At 46.1% G+C, this 25,557-nt stretch overlaps 1 protein-coding gene, 2 non-coding genes and 1 pseudogene across 12 annotated transcripts in view; 1 reads left to right on the forward strand and 3 right to left on the reverse strand.

Annotated features, from left to right (window-relative positions):
- Positions 1 to 240: 240 nt before the first annotated feature.
- On the reverse strand, positions 241 to 2,802 carry LOC147576619 (PDZ domain-containing protein 11-like; annotated as a pseudogene).
- LOC112866179 (U6 spliceosomal RNA) lies at positions 1,183 to 1,288 on the reverse strand. The gene has a single exon (XR_003224047.1). It is a non-coding gene; the product is annotated as a U6 spliceosomal RNA (small nuclear RNA).
- A 5,717-nt stretch (positions 2,803 to 8,519) lies between the features above and the next one.
- PLEKHA7 (pleckstrin homology domain containing A7) overlaps positions 8,520 to 25,557 on the forward strand; it is a 220,065-nt gene continuing 203,027 nt past the window's right edge. For 6 of the 10 annotated variants that reach the window (XR_015240972.1, XM_086677863.1, XM_086677865.1 and 3 more), the window contains exons 1-3: positions 8,520 to 8,761; positions 8,884 to 8,960; positions 9,055 to 9,112. Coding sequence is in view for 9 of the 10 variants with exons in the window: in XM_086677863.1 (XP_086533989.1) it covers positions 8,535 to 8,761; positions 8,884 to 8,960; positions 9,055 to 9,112 (362 nt within the window). In the remaining variant the exon portion in view is untranslated. The remainder of the gene's footprint in view (positions 8,762 to 8,883; positions 8,961 to 9,054; positions 9,113 to 25,557) is intronic. The other 4 variants (XM_086677867.1, XM_086677868.1, XM_086677870.1 and 1 more) reach the window with 1 other exon arrangement.
- Positions 12,948 to 13,020, reverse strand: TRNAQ-CUG (transfer RNA glutamine (anticodon CUG)). The gene has a single exon. It is a non-coding gene; the product is annotated as a tRNA-Gln (tRNA).

Consider the following 25,557-nt stretch of genomic DNA (forward strand, 5'->3'; position numbering starts at 1 on the left):
TCAATCTCATGAACTTGATATCATGACTTGAGTGGAAATCAAGAGTCCAAGCTTAACAGACTGAGCCACCCAGGCGCCCCTTTTCTTATTTTAATGAGAATGTCTTTAAATGTTTTATTGTTAAAGAATGTTTCTATATACCTGAGAGAGAGAGACTCTCAAAAGAAACATTTGGTTATTTGTAGTTTTCTAATACTTTTTAAAAATTTCTTATTTTGAGATAATTATAGATTCACAGAATTTTGCAAAGACAGTAGAGAGGTATCTGTTTACTTTTCACCCAGTTCCCCGATGGTGACATCTTATGTAACTACAGGACAATAGCAAAAGCAGAAAACTGACATTGGTACAATGTGTGTGTCTACTTCTATAGTCATTTGATCCACTTGTGTAGCCACCATTGCAAGCAAGATACAGAACTGTTTCTTCACCACAAAGACCTTCCCCATGCCATTCCTTTATGGTCATCTTTCCCCTTTCCAGTACCATCCCTAACCCCTGGCAACCACTGATCAGTTCTCCGTCTCTCTTTCTATTTTTGTTTGTTTGTTTATGTTTTTATTTTATTTTTGAGAGAGAGAGAGAGCATAAGTGGGTAAGGGGCAGAGAGAGAGGGAGACACAGAACCTGAAGCAGGCTCCAGGCTCTGAGCTGTCAGCACAGAGCCTGATGTGGGGCTTGAACTCATGGTTGGTGAGATCGTGACCTGAGCCAAAGTCGGAGGCTTAACTGGTTGAGCCACCCAGGCTCCCCTCTCTGTATTTTTTTATTTTGAAAATATGGTAGTATAAAATAATATGTAACCTTTTCAAATTGGCTCTTTCAGCATATTGCCTGGAGGTCCATTCAAGTTGGTGTATCAATAGTTTGTTCCCTTTTATTACTAGGTAGTATTCCATAGTACAGATGTACCAACTTTTGTTTTGTTTTGTGTTGTTTTTTATTATTTATTTATTTATTTATTTTAAACGTTTATTTATTTTTGAGACAGAGAGAGACAGAGCATGAATGGGGGAGGGTCAGAGAGAGAGGAAGACACAGAATCCGAAGCAGGCTCCAGGCTCTGAGCTGTCAGCACAGAGCCCCACATGGGGCTCGAACTCACAGACCGCGAGATCATGACCTGAGCCGAAGTCGGACGCTTAACCGACTGAGCCACCCAGGCGCCCCTTGCGTTGTTTTTTAAATATGGAAGACTTTATGAATTTGCAAGCCTCCTTGTGCAGGGACCATGTTAATCTTCTCTGTATTGTTCCCATTTTAGTATATGTGCTGCCGAAGTGAGCACTGTACCACAGTTTTTTAAACCATTCACCTATTATAGAACATTTTGTTTCCAGTTTTTGTCTATTACAAAAACCTGCTCTGACCAATCATGCAGAAGCTTTTACAAGGATATATGCTTCATTTCTCTGAGATAAATGTCCAGGAATAGGATTGCTGGGTCATACTGGTAACCATGTATGGTTACCATGCTGGTTAAGTGAATGTTTATTTTTTAAAGAAATTCGCAAATTATTTTCCAGGATGCAGTTTCTCTGTATATTCACTAGCATTTGATATTGTCACTGTTTTTAATTTTAGATTCTAACATAATTTTTTAAATAGTGATAGTTTTATCAAATACATCTTTTGGCATTTATTGAAATAATTTCATGGTATTTCTTATTGGTTTTCTTGATGAATTATATTATTTTATCCTTAAATATACATATATTTTCTTCCCTTCAATGTTGCATTTTACTTTTGGCGGGGGTAGATAATAGGAGAAGGAAGAAGAGGGGGAAACAGGGTCTCACTGGAATCTCCAAAGTGTATGAGACTGGTAATATAAAGATGGGAGGAGATGGCCAGGCAGATTGGATGGGAGGCCTCAAGATTCTTTTTTGTACTGATTTCTATACTCTAATGAAAATGATATGACATATATGTAAATGCCTAAAACATGGTATTTGGTAAATATCAGTTGCTTTTCCTAGCAGAGTTCTCCACAGGCTAGGTTGTACCTAGATGTCATCATCCTTCTCCATCCAGGGAAAGAAGCTCACCTAGAAAACCAGGTCACTGAAAGTACAGTAGTTCGGACGATGCATTTGGCTAATGGGCTCAGTGCAGGGTCTCACTGTCACCCCATCCTCCCCACTCCACTCTGCCAAGGATGGGCTGAGAGTAGTTTCCCAAATGGCTTCCCTGGGGCCTTGTCAGCTTTTCCCCAGAAGATTCCAAGTGGAGGGCTGTGGGTTGCAACTCTCCAGTGTATAGTCCTCTCCTTCACTTGTACAGAGAGAAGCAGACACATGTGCTGATTTTGCTGGCTGTCTTCAGGATCTCAACAGCCTTGCTGTGCTCAATATCTTAGAAATCCACATCATTCACAGCTAGGGTTTGGTCTCTTTTCTGAAGTCCTGTTCAGTGTGCATCAAGGTCAGGAATCATCTTGAAAAGAAGTCACCTAGCTGGGAGGCCCTTCCTCTTTGGATGTTAAGTCCCAGCTGAGCTCCAGGGGGCTTTGTCAGTGTGAGGACTGGGGGCAGAAACTGTGTCTCAGCTCATCGCTGTAGTGTGTATGGTGTACCATCTTCTGAGGAGGAATTCATGCTGGGGGATTCTCACAGGCATGTAGGAAAACCGCCAGGTAGTCATCATAAAGAATCTGGCTGTCCATCTCCAAAGCCCCATCAGCAGGCCTCAGCCACTTCAAGCTCTGCTCACTGCTAATTCTACATATATGTTTTAATGGTAAAAATATCAAACAGTTCAAAAAGGGACAAAAGGAAAAGTAAGTCTCTTCCCATTGCTATCACTGAAACAATCACCTTACCTGTTCTTGTGTTTTCATCTAGGGACTATACATATTTGTATTTATATATTAGTTTTATTTAGATAAAGTTGACAGAGTAAGTTTAACAAGTATAACGTGTTGATTTCATACTTAGGTATTGTGAAATGATTACTACAGTAGTATTAGTGAACAGCTCTATCACCTTACATAATTACTTTTTTGTGGTGAGAACATTTAAGATCTAGTCTCTTAGCAACTTTCAACTATATAATACAGAATTGTTAACTATAACCACCATGCTGTATATTAGATCCCCACAACTTAAAACTGGATATTTGTACCCTTTGATAAACATCTCCCCATATCCCCCACCCTCTGGCATTTAGCATTCTACTCTCTGTTTCTATGAGTTATGAGTTTATATTCTGCATATAAGTGATATCACACAGTATTTATTTTTCTCTGACTTATTTCACTTAGCATAATGCCCTCAGGGTATATCCTTGTTGTCATAAGTGGCAGGATTTCTTTCTCCTGCATGACTAAATATTATTCTTATTTGTATGATATATATATATATATATATATATATATATATAATATACATTATTATTTGTAGGAGATATATATGTATATATACACATATATGTACACATATATACACAGACATACTTACATATACGTACACACATATACATATGTATATACATATATATGTATATACATGTGTATATATATGTATATATCTCATATATCATTATACATGAGAATATATATATATTCTCATATAGATACCGATACCTGTATCTATAGATATCTCAAAACTTCTTTATTCACTCATCTATTGACGTGTTTTCTTGTTACTAATTAGTATCCTTCATTTCAGTTTAAAGGACTCCTTTCAGCATTTCTTATGAAGCAGGTCTAGCAGTGATAGACTTCCTTAGCTTTTGTTTTTCTGGAAAATTCTTTATTACTTCTTCATTTCTGAAGGATAACTTTGCCAAATAGAGTACTCTTGGTTGGCAGGTTTTTTTCTTTTAGCAGTTTGAATATATCATCTCATTCTCTCTCAGGCTGTGAGGTTTCTGCTGAGATTCTGACTGCCTTATGGGGGAGGTTCCTTGGATGCTATAAGCTTCTTTTCTCTTCCTGCTTTTAAGATTCCTTTTTTAACTTTGATTTTTGACAATTTTATTATAATATGTCTTGGAGAGGATCTCTTTGAGTTCATTTGGTGACCTATGAGCTTCTTGAACTTGGATATCCAAATCTTTCACCAGATTTGGGCAGTTCTCAGCTATTATTTATTTTCTATTTTTTTAAGTTTATTTATTTTGAGAGAGAAAGAGAACACAAGCACAGGAGAGAGGGAGAAAGAGAGAATCCCAAGCAGGCTCTGTGCTGTCAGTGAAGAGCCCAACTCAGGGCTTGAACTCACGAGCCATGAGATCATGACCTGAGCCAAAATCAAGAGGCAAACACTTAACCAACTGAGCCACCCAGGCGCCCCAGCCATTATTTCTTTAAATAAGCTTTCTTCTCCCTTCTCATTCTGGAACTCCATAATTCATAAATTATTTTCTTTTGATGGTTTGCCATAATTCATGTAGGCTATCCTCACTCCTTTTCATCTTTTTTATTTTGTTCTCCTCTGACTACATAATTTCAAAGTTCCTATCTTCTAACAGATTCTCTCTTCTCAATCCATCCTGCCGTTGATGTGTCTATTGCAGTTTTCATTTCATTCATTGTATTCTCCAGCTCTAGAATTTTTTGTTTGGTTCTTTTTTGTGATTTCTATCTCTTTGTTAAACTTCTCATTTTGTTCATGTACTGTTTTCTTGATTTCATCAAATTGCCTTTCTGTGTTTTCCTGTAGCTCATTGAGTTTCCCTAAAACAGGTATTTCAAATTATCTGTTGGGTAAATTGCAGGTCTCCATGTTGGGACTGAAAGATGATTGTGACTAATGATTGAGACTGAAAGACCTCCATGTCGAGACTGGTTACTGAAAGATGATTGTGATCCATGTTTCACATTCCTTGAAGTTTTATATTGCTCTCTCCATTTTTGAAAGAGCACTTCCCTCCTCTAGTCTTTAATAGCTGCCTTTCCAATGCATCTAAACTTGTGTTTTTCCTCCAGCTGTACGCTAGAACTTCTTTGCTGGAAACCTGGACTTCTACAATAAGACCCTCTCAGCCATAAGTGATTGTATAAGATGCTGTTTTCCAGGGGCTCCTGGACTGTGGCTGAGAGGGGAGGGAGTTGATTCACGGGCCACTGCAGGGTCCACACTGGGACCAACGTGTGTGCGCCTATTGCCCAATGCAACATGTGGATGAGACTTTTCCCAGGTCCACTGGCCTATGGTGCTGGATCCCACAGCTCCCACAAGAGCACTTTTGTCCATGGATAGATGCTAAATTATTGTTGTTGGGGGGGGGGGGCACAAACAAGGGATATCTTATTCAACCATGATGCTCCCTATATATTAATAGTAGTATACCATATACTCAGTTCTGCATCTTGTGTTCCCCTTAATGTCTTGGAGACCATTCCATATCAGTACATAACATCTAGCTCATTCTTTTTAACAGCTGTATAGCATCCCATTGTAAGAGTATAATATAATTTAAAAAAAATTTTTTAACTTTTATTTTTGAGAGACAGAGAGAGAGAGAGAGACCATGAGCAGAGGAGGGGCAGAGAGAGGAAGACACAGAATCCAAAGCAGGCTCCAGGCTCTGAGCTGTCAGCACAGAGCCTGATGCGGGGCTCAAACCCACAAACCCTGAGATCATGACTGGAGCCAAAGTCGGACGCTCAACTGACTGAGCCATCCAGGCGCCCCAAGTATGACATAATTTAATTTATTCTTTTGTATTTAAATTGAGGCATAATTGACACATGACATTGTATTAGTTTCATGTATACAACAGAATGATTCAATATCTGTATATGTTGCAAAATACCACCACGATGTCTAGTTAACATCCATCACCACATGAACCTGTTCTTTTTTGATAGACATTTAGGTTGTATCCAGTCTTTTGTAACTATTGACAATGCTGCAGTGAATACTCTGGTACACAGGTTTTTGTGTCTCTGTGTGAGCACTAATGTAAGATAAATTTCTAGCAGTGGAATTGCTAGGTCAAAAGATATATGCATTTAAATTGTAATAGCTGTCGCCAAATTGCCTTCAAAGAGACAACCATTTTGTAGTCCCACCAACAATGAATACGAATGTCTTTCTCTACAATGCACATTTTTGCCAACCTGATATCTAAAAAAAATACTATCTTGGGGTGCCTGGGTGTCTCAGTTGGTTAAACGTCCAGCTCTTGATTTTGGCTCAGGTCATGATTTCATGGTTTGTGAGACTGAGCCCTGCGTCGGCTCTGTGCTGTCAGCACAAAGCCTGCTTAGGATTCTCTCTCTCTGACCCTCCCCCACTCATTGTCTCCCCCCCGCCTCAAATAAGTAAACATTAAAAAAAATAGTATCTCAATTTAATTTTAATCTGCATTTCTCCTATTATGAGATGTTTATCTTTCATTTGTTTAAAAGACAATTGTATTACTTTTCTGTGAACTGTGTTCATATCTTTTTTCTATTTCGTTATTATCTTAAATTAACATTTAAGAATAAAAACACAACTGGGGTACCTGGGTGACTGAAGTGTCTGACTCTTGACCTTGGCTCAATGATCTTGCATTTTGTGAGTTCGAGTCCTGCATCAGACTCTGTGCTGATGGTGTGGAGCCTGCTTGGGATTGTGTCTCTCCTTCTCTGCCCCTCACCTGTTTGTGCTCTATCTCAAAATAAATAAATAAGCTTAAAAGAAAAGAATAAAAACACAACTTTCTTATTGTCATTTGCTCAAGCACCTCCTCAAAGGCAAGAGGTCCTTTCAGACAGGTGTTTAGTGTTCTCCACAATCACACCAACCCTTTCTTTCGTTCGAGATTTTGAAAAAATTTTATTTATTTAAGCATTTTCTAAATTTTTTTTAACGTTTATTCATTTTTGAGACAGAGAGAGACAGAGCATGAATGGGGGAAGGTCAGAGAGAGAGGGAGACACAGAATCTGAAACAGGCTCCAGGCTCTGAGCTGTCAGCACAGAGCCCGATGCGGGGCTTGAACTCACGGACCGCGAGATCATGACCTGAGCCGAAGTCGGACGCCCAACCGACTGAGCCACCCAGGCGCCCCATATTTAAGCATTTTCTATACTCATCGTGGGGCTCAAACCCATGACCCTGAGGTCAAGAGCCACACATTCCACAGACTGAGCCAGCTAGGTGTCCCACTGCCCCCACCCACCCCCCACTTATAACTCATACCAACCTCCTTCCCCAATACCACTGTTTGTCTCAAGGAAGGGAACCGTTATGGTCTCTTCAACATCCCATACCCTTCCCATGAGCCTGTGTTTGCTCTCCCATCCTTCTCCTCTGGGGTGCTCTCTTCTCAGTCAAACCTGAGCGGTCCTTCTGGGCCCAACTGATTTTCACCTGTCTGGGGTGCTTTTCTGAATAACAGTGCCCATACTACCTACAGTTTCCTCTTTCCACTAACTACAGCCTATGCCGCTTGAAGGTTCCGCTTGACATCTCCCAGAGCCCAGCTTCCTTTCTGTTCATGCTCAGCGTACAGGGGTGTCAGTGCGGAAAGGGTTGTATGCACTTTTTCAGCATTTATTGAATGAACACAGGAGCCAGGCACTGTTCCAAGCACTGGGAATATGGCAGTATATGGGACAGAGCAAGGTCCCTCTTATCATGCAGCAGACAGTTTAGTGTGTGTGTGGGAGGGAGGGGCTGATACACAACATACAAGGCAATAAACACACACACATGCATAAGAATATCAATTAAGTGCACACAAGTAATGGGATGGTGAAGGGAGGAGGAGAAGGGTCTCTTTTGGACAAAGGGGTCAGGGGACGGATCCCCCAGGAGCTGAGTTCCCAGCATAGGCCTGACTATGAGAAGGCTGCAGCCATGTAAAGAACTTCCCAGAGCCCCCACTAAAGGCCCGGACTGTAGGGTCTGCTCTTCTAAAGACAGACAGATGCAGCCAGGTCCACAGCGTCTCTTTCTGTCACTTGACAGGAATTAAAGGCAGAAGAAGCCTACAATCCCGGTAACTTCAGGGCTGTGTGTGTGTGTGAGGTGTGTGAGGAGAGAACCTGCCGTCTCCTGCTTCATATCCCAGCTGAAAACTTGGGAAAATGAAATCACGCTTGACCTGGCATTAATAGAGCACCTGCTGGGGGCCAGGGGCCAATCACTCTACACCATAGAAACTTCATAGAATCTACCCAACGATCTCTTGTGGTACTTACTATTGACTTTATTTTACAGAGGAAGGAACACACCTAGGCTCGGAATATGGATGGAACCTGTTTAGGTTTGCATGGTTCAGAAAGAACTCCAGAAGTTCCTGGAGGCACATTTGTCGTGGAAGTCGGGTGGGGCTTACTGGAGCGTTCGGGGTGCACCTAGTTTCCGGAGTTTGCCCGAGGCGCCCCAACAGCGGCCCTCGGCCCCGCCCGGGTCTCGGGGCCCCGGGGCCTCAGGGGCCAAGGGGCGCGCGGCGGGCTCGCCCGGGCCGGCCGGCGGGGGGCGGGGAAGGCGCGGGGACAAAGGCCGCGGCCACCGCGCTCGGGTCGGCCGGTGCGGCGAACTCCCGCGGCCTCGCCGTAACTGGGGACTGCCGGGACGTCGCCGCGCGCCGCGATGGAGCGCCCCGGGTCGCCGCCCGGGCCCGCGCAGGCCGAGCCCGCCGGCCCGCCGCCCGCGCCGCCCCCTCCCCCGCCTCCGCCCCCGCCCCCTCTCCCCCGCCCCGCGGCGGCCGCGGCGGCTCCGCGCTCGGCGAACATGGCGGCGGCGGCGGTCGGGCGGGACACTTTACCTGAGCACTGGTCCTACGGCGTGTGCCGGGACGGCCGCGTCTTCTTCATCAAGTGCGGCGCGGGCAAGCGGGCACGCGGGCACGCGGGCGGGGGCGCGGGCCGGGAGGGGTGCGGGGCCGGGCGGGCGCCCCCAGAGCGGCGGCGGCGCTAACAGGTGCACCTCTCTCCCGCAGTGACGAGCTCCGCCGCACGACCTGGCTGCACCCGCGCACCGGGGAGCCCGTCAACTCGGGCCACATGATCCGCTCAGGTAGGCGCGGGGCAGGCGGGGTGGGGGGCGGCACTCGGGGGGCGCGCGCCCGGGCGGCCCAAGTTTGACCTGACTCTTTTTGGCATTTCCGCAGACCTGCCCCGCGGCTGGGAGGAGGGCTTCACGGAGGAGGGCGCCAGCTACTTCATCGAGTGAGTGACCGGGGCGCCGCGCTGGGCTCGCACCTGTGCGGCGGGGCCCGACCGGTTCCCGCCGCGCGCCCCCGCCTCCCGCCTCCCGCCTCCCGCGCGGGTCCCGGGCGAGTTGGCGCGCACAGCGCCGCGGCCGCTCTCTTGTGGGGTTTTGTGTGCTGGAGTTGTGTGGCGGGCACGGGGAGGGGGTCGGTGGGGTCCGTATCTCCGCGGGGGGCCGGAATCCGGCCGGCAGAGGGGGCGGGGGCCGCAAACTACCCGCTGGTCCTGTAGTTGGGAGGGATTCGGGCCCGGGTGTGAGGGCCCGGACACGCCTCCCCGCTGGGGTCTCGGGCCGCACGGAGCCGGGAGGTGCCCCACCGGGGTGGGGGGTTGCGCCTGGGGTCCGAGTACTGGGGGCTGGGGAGTGGGGAGTAGAGAGGGAGGGGAGCGGGGAGTAGAGAGGACGCTTTGGTTTCGACCTCGTTCTCTGGGACGGTGGCGGAGAGTCGGAACCTCGGCCCCCTCCCCATCCTGAGCGCGGGCCTGCGGGGGAGGGGTGAGCGTGGGGAGGGAACCCATCAGCCAATAATATTCCTCGAGCACTGTGCGTCTCTGAAAGCCGGCGCTCCACAGGGACAGTCACTCCTGTCTCCGCTAGTCAAGCGGTAGCTGTTCCGAAAAAGCCCGCGAGCGTTGTGCCACTAGCCAGGTTACCCTAGACCTGGGTCTGTAGAGATGAAATCCGGGGAGCCGTAAGCTAGGGCGCGGTGCAGCCACGAGCACCAGTGTGGCCCTTACTTTCCCACTCTGGGCGTGTACCTGTGTTGCCCCGTTTCTCTGTAACCGTCTGCGTGCTCGCCGGTCAGCTCCATGAGGTCAGGAGCAGCTTTTGATCCTTTGCCCAGTGCCTGGCACAGAGTAGGCACTCGGTAAATTTTTGTTTACTGAATGAATTAACTAGCCAAGGTCTGGACGGTGGTCTGACTCTTACTTTTGGGGGCCTGTGAGTCAGAATTCCTTTCTTCAACTGGGAACACTGCTAGTCGGTAGCGGAGCAGCATAGTCGAAGCTAAGATGGTCACAGAAAATCCCGGATCCTCCTATCCTGGTTTGGGCTCTTGCAGGATGTTTGAAATTCTGGTGGATGAGATTTATACAAGTGAACACTGGGACTGGCTGGGGTCCTGCTGTCCTGCCTCACCTCTGTGTTTGAGAGAGAAGTTGAGGAGCTGGTGGAACCTTAGAACCTCCCAGTTAGTGGACCTGTGTGGCTCATACTGCATTTTATTGATCTTTATTAGATTTCTCCTTGTGTGTTCCTCATTGTTCTAGGCATTGGAAGTGCAGAAATGAATGAGGCAGACAAGATCTGGATGCTCATGGAGCTTGAAGTCTAGTGGGGAGAGGGAGCAGACAATAAGGAAAAAAAAACAAAACAAAAAAACTAAACAACTCCTCTCCCCCCAAACAAGAATAATGTCAGTGGTAACTACTGTGCAGAAAATGAAAATAGCATCATGTGATATCAAGTGACTGGGTGGTATGGTTGGATTGAGAGATCAGTGCTGTTTCTGAATAGGTGACATTTAAGGTAAAGTTTGGATGACAGGAAAGAGCCATCCTTGTGTTGATGAGGTGGCAAGCATTTCCAGAAGAGAACAGCCAATTCTGTTTTTTTTTTTTAATTGTTTTTAACGTTTATTTGTTTTTGAGAGACAGAGACAGGACGAGCAGGGGAGGGGCAGAGAGAGAGGGAGACACAGAATATGAAGCGGGCTTCAGGCTGTGAGCTGTCAGCACAGAGCCTGATGTGAGGCTTGAACCCACAAACCGTGAGATCATGACCTGAGCTGAAGTTGGACGCTTAACCAACTGAGCCACCCAGGCGCCCCATAGAACAGTCAGTTCTATTAAAGTAAGGGCTGTAAAGCTTCAAGTTCAAGTTCGAAGAGTGGAGAGGCTAGTGTGGCTGGAATGTGGTGAACAAAGGAGAAAGTAGCAACAGAAGAGGTTACAGATAGGAAAGAGCTAAATGGTGTAGAGCCAGAGGAAGGGGCTTTAAACTTTATTTTAAGCCCAGCGAGAAATTATTGGAGGGTTTGAAGCAGGGGAGCAATGTGATTTGATTTGCACTTTTCGAAAGACCATTCTACCTGCCGTAGAGTGGACTGTATGTAGGTGGGCAACTGGTAGGGCAAGGATAGTAGTAGCAGGCTGTTGCTGTAGTCCAGGCAAGAGTTAATGATGATTTGAATGAGGGTGTAATACTGGAGAGGAAGAGAAGTAGTCAGATTCAGACTTGATGATTTGGATGCAGTCTGTGAGAGAAAGAGAAAAGTCAAAGACGACTCCCAGAGGCTTAAGTACCTGAGCGGATGGTACTCATATCATTGAGATGGGAGGGCTGTGGGGAGGAGTGTTTGGAGTGGAGGAGAGCATGAGATCTTGTTTTGACATTTGAGATATGAATATGTCAACTAGTCAGATGCTCAGGAGAGAGAGGATTGAAGAGGTATATTTAAGTATTATAGCTGGTATTCAAGGCCACAAGATTAATTGAACTCACCTTGAATGAGAGTGTAGACAGAAAAGATGACCTAAGCCTTGGGACATAGCAGCATTTAGAGGTTGGGAAAAGAGGTGGATCCAGCAAAGGAAACAGAAGCTAGGAGAAAACCCAGTAGAATGAGTGGGTCACAGAAGCTTAAAGGACAATACTTGACTGGAGTAGGTGGAAGAGAAAACAGGGGTATGGAAGTGGAGTCCATAAGTATAGGTGAATCTTTCAGGCAGTTTGGTTATGAAGTGGGGTTGAGACATTAGCTGAGGATTAGAGGGGTTGTGGGTTTGAGGTGGGGGGGGGGTCTGTTTTTTTAGTGAGAGATGATAGAGCATGTTGTGTTTTTCTGGGAATGATCCAGGAGAGAGGGAGAAGTGGATGATGTAGGAAAGAGATGGGACAGTTGCTGGAGCAGTGTTTCTGAGGGGATGAATGGGAAGGGATCCGGAGCTTAAGTCTCACTGGTCCCAGCTGGGAATAGGGCCTTTCACCCATTTTACGGGAGGAAGGACTGTCCATGCCAGAGCCCATGCTGGGAGGTTGATAGGTTCAGTGAGGGGAGAGGTAGGTGTTCCTGTCTGATGGTATCTGTCTTTTCCATGAAGTACTAGGCTAAGTCTTGAGTTGGGGGACTTGAGGGCTGGGTAGGACTCTATCAGCCGTTACCACAGCCTCCCGACCTTCATCTCTTCTGCTGACTCTTCTGTGGTAACTCTGTGAAGTTCCCAGTGATTATCCTATAGCAAGTCCTGGCTCCCCACCCCAAGGGTCCTCCCAGGCCTAGGGGAAAGCAGTGTCTGTCTGGTCCCCTACCTTCAAAGGCCAGCCATATGGGAGGCTGGGGCACTGTGGCAGCTGACTGTATTTCCTATCTCCTTTTGAGACAACTTCTTGAGAGAGATTTAAGGGCTTGGGAGTAATTGTTTTCCTTTTCCTCACATAAAAAATGCTTTGCTTTAGTCAGTCAGCTTTCTTAGATTTGCCATAATCACTTCTGAATGCTCTTTTTTTTTTTTTTTTTTTTTTTGTATCCTTCTCTAATATGGCTCAGTGAGAGGGAGCATTGGAACAGCTGGGTTTACCGCCACCCCCCCCCCCCCCCCCCCATGGATCCTTGGTCTGGAAAGTTGTGTGAGGTTTTCAGGATCCATCAGTTGCTCCTGATATTTAGCAGATGTTTGATACCCTCCAGAGTACATTGCTTCTTCTTTTTAAAAATCGTTTCTTTAATCCAGGTTCTTTAGACCTTCTGTACATGAGAAAATCCAGAGTATTTTATTTTAAAGTAATCTCTACCCAATGTGGGGCTCGAACTCAGGACCCTGAGATTCAGAGCCTCATGCTTTACCAACTGAGCCAGTCAGGCATCCCCACAGTACATTTCTTACTTTTTTAAAAAAAATTTAATGTTTATTATTCATTTTTGAGAGAGAGAGAGAGTAGGAGAGAGGGAGACACAGAATCCAAAACAGCCTCCAGGCTCCGAGCTGTCAGCATAGAGTCCGACACAGGGCTCGAGCCCATGAGCCATGAGATCATGACCTGAGCCAAAGTCAGATGCTTAACTGACTGAGCCACCCAGGTGCCCCCACAGAACATTTCTTAAGCCATAAAAACTTGAGCTAAGGCAGGTACATTTTGGTTTTGGTTTCTGCACTTTGGGTTCACTTTTGGATTAGAGGCAAAACATAAGAGGAATCTACTCCTGGTTCCCCCAGTTCTAGACTTGGTGATGCTACTATCCTTTTAAGAAGGCTTCTTGTTCTCCAAAACTTTTCTACTTTCCCATGAGTCTCTTATCCAGGTAGCAAGATATAATATTAATGGAGGTAATAGTGTCATTAACAGCAACAATAGTAGTAGCAATTATGTAATAGCCTCTTCTTTTCAAGTCTGAAAAATTCCAAGAACTGTTTTGTAACTATTATCTGATTAAATTTCACAATAATTTGTTGAGGTAGGAGCTGTTACTAGTCCCAGTTTACTGATGTGGAAACTCATAGTAATCTTGGCATTCCAAAAGCAAAGGGCAGGTGGTTTTTTTCTGGTACCTTTTCTTACTTGATGCCTGTAGCAGCAGAAGAGCAGAGATTATCCTGTTCTTCAGATGATGAAACTCAGGTCCATGAGGGTTCAGTGATTTGGCTGGAGTGCTTAGACCTGGGACCAAAAGTAGTTCTTCAGTCTCTAATATGGTAACCACAGCAGTGGTGGTAGCTCTGACCCCAGGTCACAGGTGAGAGCCACCACTGATACTTGAAGGAGCCTGTGCCAGTGCCATTGTTGTAAGTCAGGCTGTTCAAGGCTCACAGGGCCAGAGTTCTTCTTTGCTTTGGCTGAGGATTGAGGCACCTGAGAAAGGCAGCAGCTCTTGGTTTCCTGAGCTGATTGGTAGTGGTGCAAGTGTCTGATTAGTAAGCAATGGAAGACATTAATTATTAATTAGTAAAAGCAGTTTGGCAGGCACAGCCTTTTCAAACGTGAGACCCCAGAGAGTAAAGTTCTAGAACAGGCCTTGAATGCAAGAATGTTACACTGGGCTGGTCTTTGGGGGTTTTGTGGCACCCCGTGGGTTGGCTTCTCCTTAGAGCAGTCTTTGAATAGGTCCTGAGTTGATAAAGAGAATGAATGGCAGAGAGGAGGGGTCTTGGCGACCCTGCCTGTGCCAAGATTGCTCCTTGAAGGCTGGTATCCTGTTCTGCATCTCTGAGACTTTGGTACCGAGCCCAGCTTTGGGCTCTGAGTAGGCACTTGGTATTTATTGAAGCAGTAATGTTTTGAGGGACTCAGTGAGTTTAGTAAATATTCCAGGTCTTGCAAAACTCCTTGTTGGGGAAGAGATCAGGGGTTTGGGGGGGACTGGGCAAGGTAAAAGATGCGAAGCAGCCCAGAAATACGCCTGTTACATCTGGTGCCTGGATCCCAGGCTTCTCGGATGTAGATGCTTGTTGTCAAGAACAGTGCTTGTAGGATCTGGCCTCCTCTGGCTTCTTCACCTCTAACCTCATGCTCTGCATCTGGAGAGTGGGATATCTGTTGGTGTTCCCTTGCTGGTTGTCTCCCTCCCTGGTTGCCAGGCCCTGGTGTCCTCTTCTAGCTTTAGGTTCCTCAGTTTTAGTTTTGGAGCTTTGCAGGGCCAGCCTATGTAGGTGCCATTCTCCTTGTGGGTGCCCATCCCCAAGTGAGACCGGTGAGGCTAATGGGAAAAACATTTCTGAGGCTTGAAGCAAGACCGACTTTCCCCTCCCCAGCCCTTTGGACTGCAGCAGGTCCTGGCTGCATGATTTGCAGGACTCTGTGCAAAATGAAAGTGCAGGGCCACTTGTTCAAAAAGCCAGAAAAAGGTGCCTTTAAATGTATTAAAGTATAACACTTTTTCCTTTCTTCTGTGGTTTTCCCCTCAACTTGTCATGGTGTTTTTTATTGGCTATTCAATGTCATACTAAGTAAAAACAAATAATAAAAATTTAAATTATTAGCATGACTCTCAGGTTTATCTCTATATTGTGGAATACCCTGTTTTGCATGCAAATATGAGGGTAATGACCTTGTACATGGAGCCACCACCACCATGCCCACTCTGACCCACCACAGGGCAAGAGTGCTGGTGGTCAGGCTCTCCTGGACAGGAATGAGGAGCGGGACGGCTGGGTGGGGCTTGGGGCTCTAGGTGGCTGGGAATTAAGAACATGTCCCAGGGAGGCAGGGAGTGGGGATCAGGCCTGAGCCAAGGCCTTAAGCTAAACTCCTTCGGAAGAGTTATTCTTCTAGAGATAATGCTAAATATCTAGAGTGTGTTTTTGTATTCGGCAAACCCATTTTCTCTGAAATTTAAAAAAAATTAATGTTTATTTTTGAGAGAGAGAGAGAGAGAGAGAGAGAGAGAGAGCATGAGCAGGGAAGGACAGCAAGAGAGGGAGACACAGAATCCGAAGTAGGCTCCAGGCTCTGAGCTGTCAGCACAGAGCCTGATGGTTCGAATTCACAAACCGTGAAATCATGACCTGAGCTGAAGTTGAGACACTTAACCTTAACCGACTGAGCCACCCAGCCACTCCTTCTCTGAAAGTTAGAGAGGAGTTGGGGAATGAAGGCTGAACCAGGGATGACAGAATATCAGCCCACCCTCAGTGGGCTGTAAGGCACCAAGTATAGAAGGCCCTTTGGAAAAGTCTGTGAATACTGGAAGGGCCAGGCAGCTGCCCTCTTGAGATTTAATTATGCCATCACGCAAGGGACAGTTTTCAAGGCCCCTCTGGGAAGAAGTCTATCTTGTCTGCCACATTTTTCTCCCCAGACAAATGTTGGACTTCATGTTAGTAAAATTTGTCTTATACAGTGCCAACCTGTTGGTTCATTTATATGCCATCTTTCTCATTTGTCATCTTTCTCATCGCTGGGAACAGTAGTCCCAGAAACTTTATTTCAAACCAGAAAGCAACAATCGTGTAAAGAATTTCTGTGAAACTGCAGCATACATTTACTTAAACTGGAAATTCTGAAGCCTCTTGTTGAAAGTTAAGAAAAGGCTCTCCCAGCTTGGCAAGTTTTGGCATAACCCCACACTTTACGTTTCGTTTCCTGGTTATTTTATCAAGAGTGAAAACTGGCGCAGGGATTGAAACGTTAGGTCCTGTGTATAAGGAACAACGGTGGTGTTGTGCAGAAAGCAGAAGGAAGGATTAAGAGCTGTGATTTGTATCACGCTCTCAAAACCATCCCAGAAAAGATCTGGGAAAACCTCTTTAAGAAAAACAGTTGCAAGTTGCTTCTTTATTAAGGCTCTTTACCCTTGGGAGGGATGTGTTTCAGAGAAAGGACAGGGATGGATGGTGGGAGAGGTGCTACTCCGGATTTACAGTGCTGTGTGTGTGAAGAGGGTGGGTGTAGGTTTCAGGTGCATTGATGTAACTTTGTCCATTCTCTCGATATTTATGGGAGTAAACTGTGGGCTTCTTAAAATAGGGCTTCAGAAAAAGGAGCCTCTTTGAGAAAGCACATCACAATGTGGATTTTTTTTGTGATTTAATGAGGTGTTGGCTCCCGTTTTCCTGTCTCTTCAGAAGAGAGCATGGGTTTGAATCTCTCTGCTCAGTAAACTGGCATGGTGTCTTGCATAAATATTGGCAGAGGGAGAAACGTGGAGGAATATGGTTTTATTTGCCTGTTGTTTTTAAGTGGCTGTCAAAACATTTGTTTCAATTTTCTGAAACGAGAAGTGTTTTGGGTTAATGTTTCATTGTTTACAGAGTGCTTCATGAATGTTATCTGGTTGGAGGCTCACAATTATTGCATTTTTTTCGTGCAGAAAAGTGGGCTCAGAGGGTTAAAATGACTTCCTAAAGCTGCATGCTGTGTTAGGTCAGCCTTTTCAGGGTTCAGAGAACAGGTGGACAATTCGTTGTCTCAGACAAGCAAGGGCTTCTCAGATTTTTCAACCACAGACAAATGACAGAAGAGGATGAAGGCCAACTTGCCTGGGAGGTTGGATGGTAGTAAACGTCCTCAAAATGTGGGTACTATCCAAAACTCCATGTAGACTTTACCCTCAATTTAACTTACTATAAAATTCCTTCCTGTATTTTCCGTTAAGATCAAGATGCATCATGTTTGTCGTATGGCTTTGTGGTTTCCTAAACAGAAACATATACTCTTGGGTACACCAATTCCCCTGTTCAGTCTTAAGGGACAGGGAAGTGTAGGGAGACTGCTCATTGGCCTTCCAGTCTCTCTAAGTGATGCGTCTCCGAAGAGGAATGTACAGGCCCCAAGGAAGACAACATCAGCAGCTGTTGTGATCTCAGGTCATCTTTTGCCTGAACTGAGTTGTGCCAGACCACCCCTCTGTCTCCCATCTAGCCTACTCCTGGTCACCTGGATGCTGGCCAGGTTTTTCTGGAAGCCAAAGCATAGCACAACTTAATCATGAAGAAAAACGTATAGGGGTTGTATATGTGGTGGGAGTGTGTTTAAAGAGGCAGTGGGTACGTGCATGGGCAGGTGCATGGGCTCCAGATTCCCAGATTCTAATTCCAATCCCACCAGTTACAGCTCCCTGTCCTTGGTAAGTTACCTACTCCTTTCAAGCCTTTTCTCCTCACCAATGAAATAGGGATAAATGTGGGGATTGCGTGAATTAATTGATGTAAAGGGTTTTGCAAGTGCCTGGCACCTAGTAAATGCCCAATAAATGTGAGCCCCTCTTTGTACATGTACACAGCTATGAGGTAGGGTAGAAATGTGCATTCTAAGTACTAATTACATTCAGCTGCTGATGGAGAAATCTGGTGTCCTCAAACTGGGGTTGCCTGGGTTAGGATCATGCAAACTATAGGACTCAACTCAGAACTTGGACTAATAAAAACTGCATAACCATTATGGTTATTAAAAGGTTGTCTTCATTTTTGGGAAATACTGAAGTATTTGCTCTTAAGTGGCTGAGAAAAAACTGTGTGTGTGTGTGTGTGTGTGTGTGTGTGTGTGTGTGTTGAGGGGAGTGGATGATAGAACAAATGGCACAACATGTTAACAATGGGTGAGACTGGGTGAGGGGTATGTGGAGGTTCCTTGTGCTATTCTTGCAACTCTAAGTTTAAAATGATTTCCAAATTCAAAGTTAGTTAAAAACAACAACACTACGTAACCTTGACCATCAGGGCTATGCAGTCCCAAGGCCACAGGTACCTTGTCCAGGCTGCAGGGACCTGGGAACCAAGAGCCCAGGGTAATGAGGTGTGAAATGCTCCTGGGTTGGCTGTTTCCTGGGCATTTAGAAGGCTGCACAGATGTCTGCTCCTTAATCTGGGTGGCCACCTGGCTATCGGCTCTGACTGCTGAAAGACAGACTTATTGTCTGATGCTGCCTGGCCCACAGATGTCAACAGTAATAATCTTCATGGTGCTCTATAGTTGAAAAATATATACATTCCTTTTACAAGCAGTTATTTTTATTATCCTCATTTTACAGATCAAGTAGTGGAGACTGGGGGAGGGACAGGAGTTCAAAGATCTTCCTGATGCCAGAGCATCAGTAGGGGAGCTGGGACTTGAACCAGAGTCATCTTGGCTCCAAGTTTGTGTGCTGTTTCTACCATGGTGTCTTCTGACCCCCATAGCCACTCGCTCTGTACTGAATCCTCCTGTAGAGTTATCCCCCCCCAAATTGGTCATCTGTACCTTCCCCGATAACCCAGAGGCAGAATTCCTCTTGGGCCTCCTTCAGAAAGTCCCCTGCAGAGTAGATGAGTGATCAGTGGGTTGGATGGTCCCAAGGCAAGGCCAGTGGGCAGGTCCCTTAGTGCTCTGGGAGAGCAGACTCTTACCCCCCCCACCCTCCCCAGATGTCAGCTGACCACAGCTTAGGGGCTGATGAGCCTCTTAAGCCTGCTTAGAGCCAGGCTGTCTCTTTCAGGTTCTGCCAGAAGAGTGTTTCCAGCGTCATAGTCAGCGTTCTCAGGGTTTCTCAGGGGCTTTTTCTGCCAAGGCAGAGCCCTCACCCTCTTGAGGTCTGACAGCTTGGAGTTAGCATGCAGTCTCTTCCAGGGCTGCTGGCTGCCTCTTGTGCTCCCCTGGAACAGTCTGCAGGGCAGGTGGGGTGCAGTGTGCTCGGGGATAGAGGGGACAGAGGGCCCTTTCAAGGCCTCTACCCAGGTACCTGGCTGCACAGCCTCCGGCATTCTCTCCCTGTGGGTGAAGGGGGAGGTGAGACAGTCTCCTTCCTAGCAGCAGTGGAGCCAGAGGAATGTTGTACATCAATGCAGTAACCTTTGCAATAATCATATCCTCTTCAGTTGCAAACTGAGTTGTCTGTGCATGTCCACAGATGGAACCAGTGGGCCACCTTGAGGAGTGGTGAGCACCTTACTAGAGGAGCAGTTTAATCAGACTCGATGGCTTTTGGTCCAGGATTCATCAGTTGAGTCACCAGACTCTGATGAGCCACCTCCTGATTGCCAGTCTCCACACTGGGTGCTGTGGAGAAAAATAGATGTCATGTCTGCCCTCCAGGAGTGCCCAGTCCAGGAGCGGGGGAGGGACCTTGGACAATTTCAGTATGGGTGACTGGGGCTGGGGTCCCTGAGGACAGGGCCCTGGGGAGATTCAGAGGTTGAGTATGAGGAAGGCCAGGTAGCAGTGGGCAGTCCAAGGCAAGAGAGGCCAGTGGAAGAAATTGGGAAGAGCTAGGGGGTGGGAGTGAAGGTGACGTATGTGTGTGCCTGTCTGCATCTTGAAGAGCCTGGTGCTAAGTTGAGGCATAGGGACTGGTCCTAGATAACACCCTTCACTAGTAGCTTGGCTTCAGCAGAGTGGAGTAATTGGAGATATTGTCCTAGGGGTTCCCCGAAATCCTGTTGCCATGTCAGGGGTTATCCAACATGAATTCTGGAGTCTGCATACCAGGGTTGAAATCTTGCCTCTGCTGCCAGCTTGGACAGATCACTTAAACCTCTGCGTCTTCAGATGTTTCTTCATCTATAGAATGGGATACAGCTGTACTGTTGACGTAGTGCCTGGCAAGCCACATGTGCTGTGTAAGAATTAACTATTATTCTTACTCCTAGAAAGGAAGCCCCTTCCCGTGGTGAAGTGTGACACAGTCAGCAGAGGAACTATAACTTGTTCTCTTTGGAGAAATTTCCTAAGATCAGGCTAGCAGGAGGGAGAATTGTATTTCCTTGTTGAGACTTGTCTTTAAAAGGAAGCTGGGCACTAAATGGTGCTAAATATCAAAGAAATGATTCTTCATCTTTGAAGCCCTGTGTGGCTGTGTCCAACCAGAGAGAAAATGAATAGGTTTCTCGTACTTATGATCAGCACATTTTCCAAATGGCAGTTTTGATATACTACTCTTTCATCCCCCACCCCCACCCCCTGGTGCGAGGGTTCCCAGATGTTAGTATTTGTGTTTGCATTGCCTGGTAGGGCATCTAGCTCTTTTTTTTTTTTTTTTTTTTTGAGGTAATAACCCTGGTTCTCTACTAGAGCATTTGATGAAGGAGTAGTGAGGGTAGACATGAAGTAGAAACTGTTCCAGAATGCTGAGTCAGAACTTTGGGGTGGGGGGACTGGGAATCAGCATCATTACAATTTCCGTGGGGATTCTATGGACACTGAAAATGAAAACGCCTCAGAGCTTCAGCTTCCCCACAATGATGATATTGTACAACAATGATAATGCTGCTTTCCTTAGCATGATTGAGAATTTATTGAGAATCTAATGTGATGGCCTGTCTGCAGCTCTTGCAGCACATGGTAGGTGCTCAGGTTGTGAGCCCTTTCATTTACTGGAGGCCCTCTGTTGGAACTGATTGGATGAAGCTGGGGGAAGGACCTTGAGAAGGTGTCAGTAGGTACTGCTGTCTGTTAGTGCCCACGCTCTTGCCCAGGGTAGGTCCCTGGCCCCTGGTGGGCCTCTGGTTTCCTCCATGGAGGTTGGGAATGTGCTGCTGTTCCCCTCTGCCCAGACGATGCTGGTGGTCCTAGAGGTAGGAGGTAGGGCTGGTCTTGCGGGTGACCACTGAGTGGCGACTACATCTGCTTGGGGTGAGGGTGGGTTGGCATATCCACATCTCAGAACCCCGTGACCACTTAGAGATCCTTCTGAGGGCAGAGGAAGGCCTGGAGTAAGGGGTGAGTTGTTCTGAGTGATTGACATTGAAAGCCAGAGCAGGCAAGCAGGCTGCAATTAAGTTGAGAAATGGGAATGCTGCTTTGGGTGGGAGAACAAATGTGTCCCAGCAGACAGTAGTGATGATGAGGAAGTTGTAGGGGTGTCTGGTGTTGCAGTCTTCCCTGAGCTGGTCTTGGGGGAGATGGAGTAGGGGCAAGATTGTGACTCAGTGTCATGAATAGCTTGCCGGCTCTTTGGGAACAGCGTCAGGCACAGAGCCAATACTCGACCAAATTGGTGTGGGTTGGTTGATCTGACATTTGGCATGACCTTCTTGACACTGGCAGACATACAAAGGAGAGAGGGTTGATTGGAGCTGGGAGTAAATTGGGGTTGGAAACGGACCACAAAATCCGTGATCACGGTCCCTGGGAGGGGAAAAGGTTTCCTTCCCTGCCCATGAAATTGTTCAGAGACATTTTTTTTTCTCAACACAATTTGACCTGAGGATTTAAAAAAAATAGATGAATGCTGTGAAGCTAAATATCTATAATCACTGCACCCATTAACGCATTTCTAAATGGAATTGGTGGTACCTGAAATTACATCCATTTACCGAAGCTTTGAATAATTACATTTTTTTAAGCCCTGGTGTGTGGGCAGGAGCTGGAGTGCACTCAGTCGGCTTCTCTTAGCCCTCCTCACCTGAAAACGTGTAGACGTGTTTGTGTGTTTGGCACCAGACGGTTTATAAAACTCAGAGGGGATATTAATTCTTTGGGGGAAAGGAAAGTAATTGGCTTCCTATTCTGTGAATAGATAGGTATTTAAATTAGAATCCAAAGCACACTTTTTATTTCAAAAGCTCCATGTGTCTTAGGAGCCTAGTGATTTAAGATGTAATAACTGTGTTGTGCAATGATCTCGCTGGGCCTTTCAAGGCTGCTCCTAGGGGCTAGGAGGACTGATTGGTGTTGATTGCCTTCTTGAGTCCATGGAAAGGTTTGAGCATTTGGTTTTTCTTTAAGGTCTATGTTGGATTTGGCTTGGTTTGGGGGTTCAGTAAGCTGAGTGCTAGGACAGAGGGACTGTCACACTGAGAAGCCAGTTGCTTTTGTTGAGTCCTTATTTGCTTATTTTACAAATGTTTAGTTTTTACCACATGCATTGTTTTAAGGGCTTAACAGACATGGGCTCATTTAATTCTATCAACCCTATGAGGTAGGTATTATCTGATCCTCATTTTACTCATGAGGAGTATGAGGTTCAGGCAGGTCAAAGAATACACAACACAGGTGTTAGGCGACAGGGCAGGCATCATTCCCTGCTGTCCTTAATTGGGAGTCCTGATGATCCCTCTGAGCCCCACTTGGCCTTTTTCTACCATGCTCCATGATGGGCTGTGCTGAGGTAGGTAAGGGAAATACAGGGTTGAAGTTGAGCACATAGGCTTGGCAATCCAACTTTGTAGATGTGGAACTCAGGCGAGTTAACCTCTACACAAAATGGAACAAATGCTAATATCTGCCCTGTAGGTCTTTTGTAGTGGTTAAATGAGAATAACACAGATAGCCCCTGACTTATACTGATTCAACTTGTGATTTTTTGACATTACCATGGTGGGAAAGTGATACGCATTCCATAGACACCATACTTTGAATTTTGAGTTTTGATCTTTTCCCCGGGCTAGCAATAGGCATTGCAACACTCTCTGGTGATGCTGGGCAGCTCCTAGTCAGCCACGAGATCATGAGGATAAACAACTGATAGACTTACAACCATTCTGTACTCATAGATCCGTGTGTGTGTGTGTGTGTGTGTGTGTGTGTGTGTGTGTGTGTTTTACTTTTGACATAGTATTCAATACATTACATGAGATATTCAGCACTTTGTTATAAAATAGGCTTTATTATAAAATAGGTGTCAGATGATTTTGCCCAACTGTAGGCTAACATAAGGCTAATGTGTTGTGAGTACATTCAAGTTAGGCTAGGCTAAGCTATGGCTTTAGATATGTTAGATGTATTAAATGCATTTTTGACTTCGATATTTTCAATTTATGAGTTTATCAGGACATAACTCCATTGTAGGTTGAGGAAGTATGGACATGTTAAATACTCAATTCCCAGAGCATAATATAGTTCAGTAAATTTTAGCAAGTATTTCCATGAACACTTTCCTCTGCAATGGCTGACTGGTCCAAGCATATTTGGGTAATTCCTTGACTTACATCCCACAGAGACTTCTACAGAAGGTAGTTGTGTACTGACCAACTTAGATTCTCGGTTACAGGCATTTTCTATAGAGGGCATTGAACATCCTGATGCAGTAAAAAAAATTTTTTTTAATGTTTATTTATTTTTGAGAGAGAGAGAAAGAGAGCGAGTGAGCATGAACGGAGCAGGGGCAGAGAGAGAGGGAGACCCAGAATCTGAATCAGGCTCCAGGTTCTGAGCTGTCAGCACAGAGCCCTATTTGGGGCTCGAACTCATGAGCCATGAGATCATGACCTGAGCCTAAGTTGATTGCTTAACCGACTAAGCCACCTAGGTCCCCCCGATGCATTTTTTAATGTTTATTTTATTTTTAAGAGAGAGAAAGAGGTAGTGGGGGAGGGGCAGAGAGAGGGAGACAGAGGATCTGAAGTGGGTTTTGCGCTGACAGTAGAGAGCCCATTGTGGACCTCGAATTCACCATGAAATCATGACCTGAGGCGAAGTCCGGATGCTTAACCAGCTGAGCCACCCAGGTGCCCCCCTGATACATGCATTTTGGTGAGCGTTAAAAAATGTCCACCTCTACTTGCTGTTTTTAACCACAGCTGTATCCTAGTTATGACCTTGGCTGTTACAGCTGATGGTTTAGGCAATTTGGATATAGTTGCAGCAAAGATTGTGTCAGACCCAAGCTCTGACTTGCTTCTCCTGGGCAAGGGGAGAAATAGCTCTGGTGATAATGGGAAAATGGAGAGGGGAGTCTGGATTCAGTTTAACGTTTGTGTATCCATTTTTGCCTTGTACTGGCACCATATTTGTTCTACTCTGGGGGACGTCAGGAAGCCCAGGGGGCTGGTGAAGCAAGATATCTGCACAGCTTTATGTGATAGGATGGTCAAGTGGTATGTCATTAAGTGTCAGGTAAATAGTGTGGGGGCAGCATGGAGAGGAATGTCCAGGAGGACACAATTCAGGGGTTGGAAGAGTCAGGGAAGACGTGGGGGGTTTTGTGAATTGGGATTAGGTGGGGACAAGATGGGGAGTGGGTGCCTCAGGGGAACTAGCATTTGTCATTCAAGGGTCCCTTCATTTAGCAGACTTTTCCTGAGCACTGTATGTGTGCCAGGCACTGGCCTGGACACCGTATACCAAATGAGTAAGGCAGAGTAGAGAAAATAGTATCGAGAGGTTCTGGCCCAGGTTTGGGAGCATGGTCTTGTACAGAATTGCCTGGGTTTGAATCCCAGCCCTGCCACTTACTAGCTTGTGGATCCTGAGCAAGTTATGTAATCTGGAGTGTCGGTTTCCTCGTCTATAAAGTGGGGATGATAATAATTGTGTTGGAGATTAAGTAAGTTCATGTAAAGTAGTCGGAATAGTCTTGAACGTAGAAAGTATTATCCTGTGTTGGCTATTATTATCAGTAGAATATGACCTCAATGAGGGCAGGAATTTTCTGTTGTGTTCACTGCTATATTGCTGGGTGTCAGAAGGTATCTGGTACATAGTAAGCATTCAATTAATGAATCCAAGTGCCATTGGTGTCCTCCAGGAACCTGGGAGCCTGATCTCTGGTGGGAACAATGGTTAGAAGTTACTGTACAAATGATTTGATAAGAAAAGTATGGGGACTGGAGGGGCACAGAGAAGGGGTGGCCAGGGAAGACTTTCTGGTGGGGAAGGGGAGCCTGTGCTAGACCTTGAAAAACAAGCAGGGATTTGTTGACAAGAGAGAGTCTGACATTCAAGGGAGAGGAGAAGCAGCATGGGCAGAGCTGTAAGAGAACATGACATGTTCAAGACATGAGAGGGGGAGAAAGGAGGTGCAGAAAAGGCTGCTCAGAGGAGCTGGGGCTTTGTCCTGAGGACAGTGTGGATCCAGGGTATAAGCAGGGGTGTGACTAGGGCCCCACCATGGTTGTGGGGCAGGAGGGTGGGATATACTGGGGGTGCTGGGCATCCGCTGTGGTGGGGCTGGAGAAAGTAGGTTGGAGCCTCTGAGGGATCCCACCCAGCAGGTGAGGGGTTGGCCTCCAAAAGAGGAGAAGGCAGGTAACCCATACCACTGCCTGGCAGC

This window comes from Puma concolor, chromosome D1 (assembly GCF_028749965.1).
Source record: "Puma concolor isolate L17-30 chromosome D1, mPumCon1.1.hap2, whole genome shotgun sequence".
In the NCBI taxonomy this organism is placed as follows: domain Eukaryota; kingdom Metazoa; phylum Chordata; class Mammalia; order Carnivora; family Felidae; genus Puma; species Puma concolor.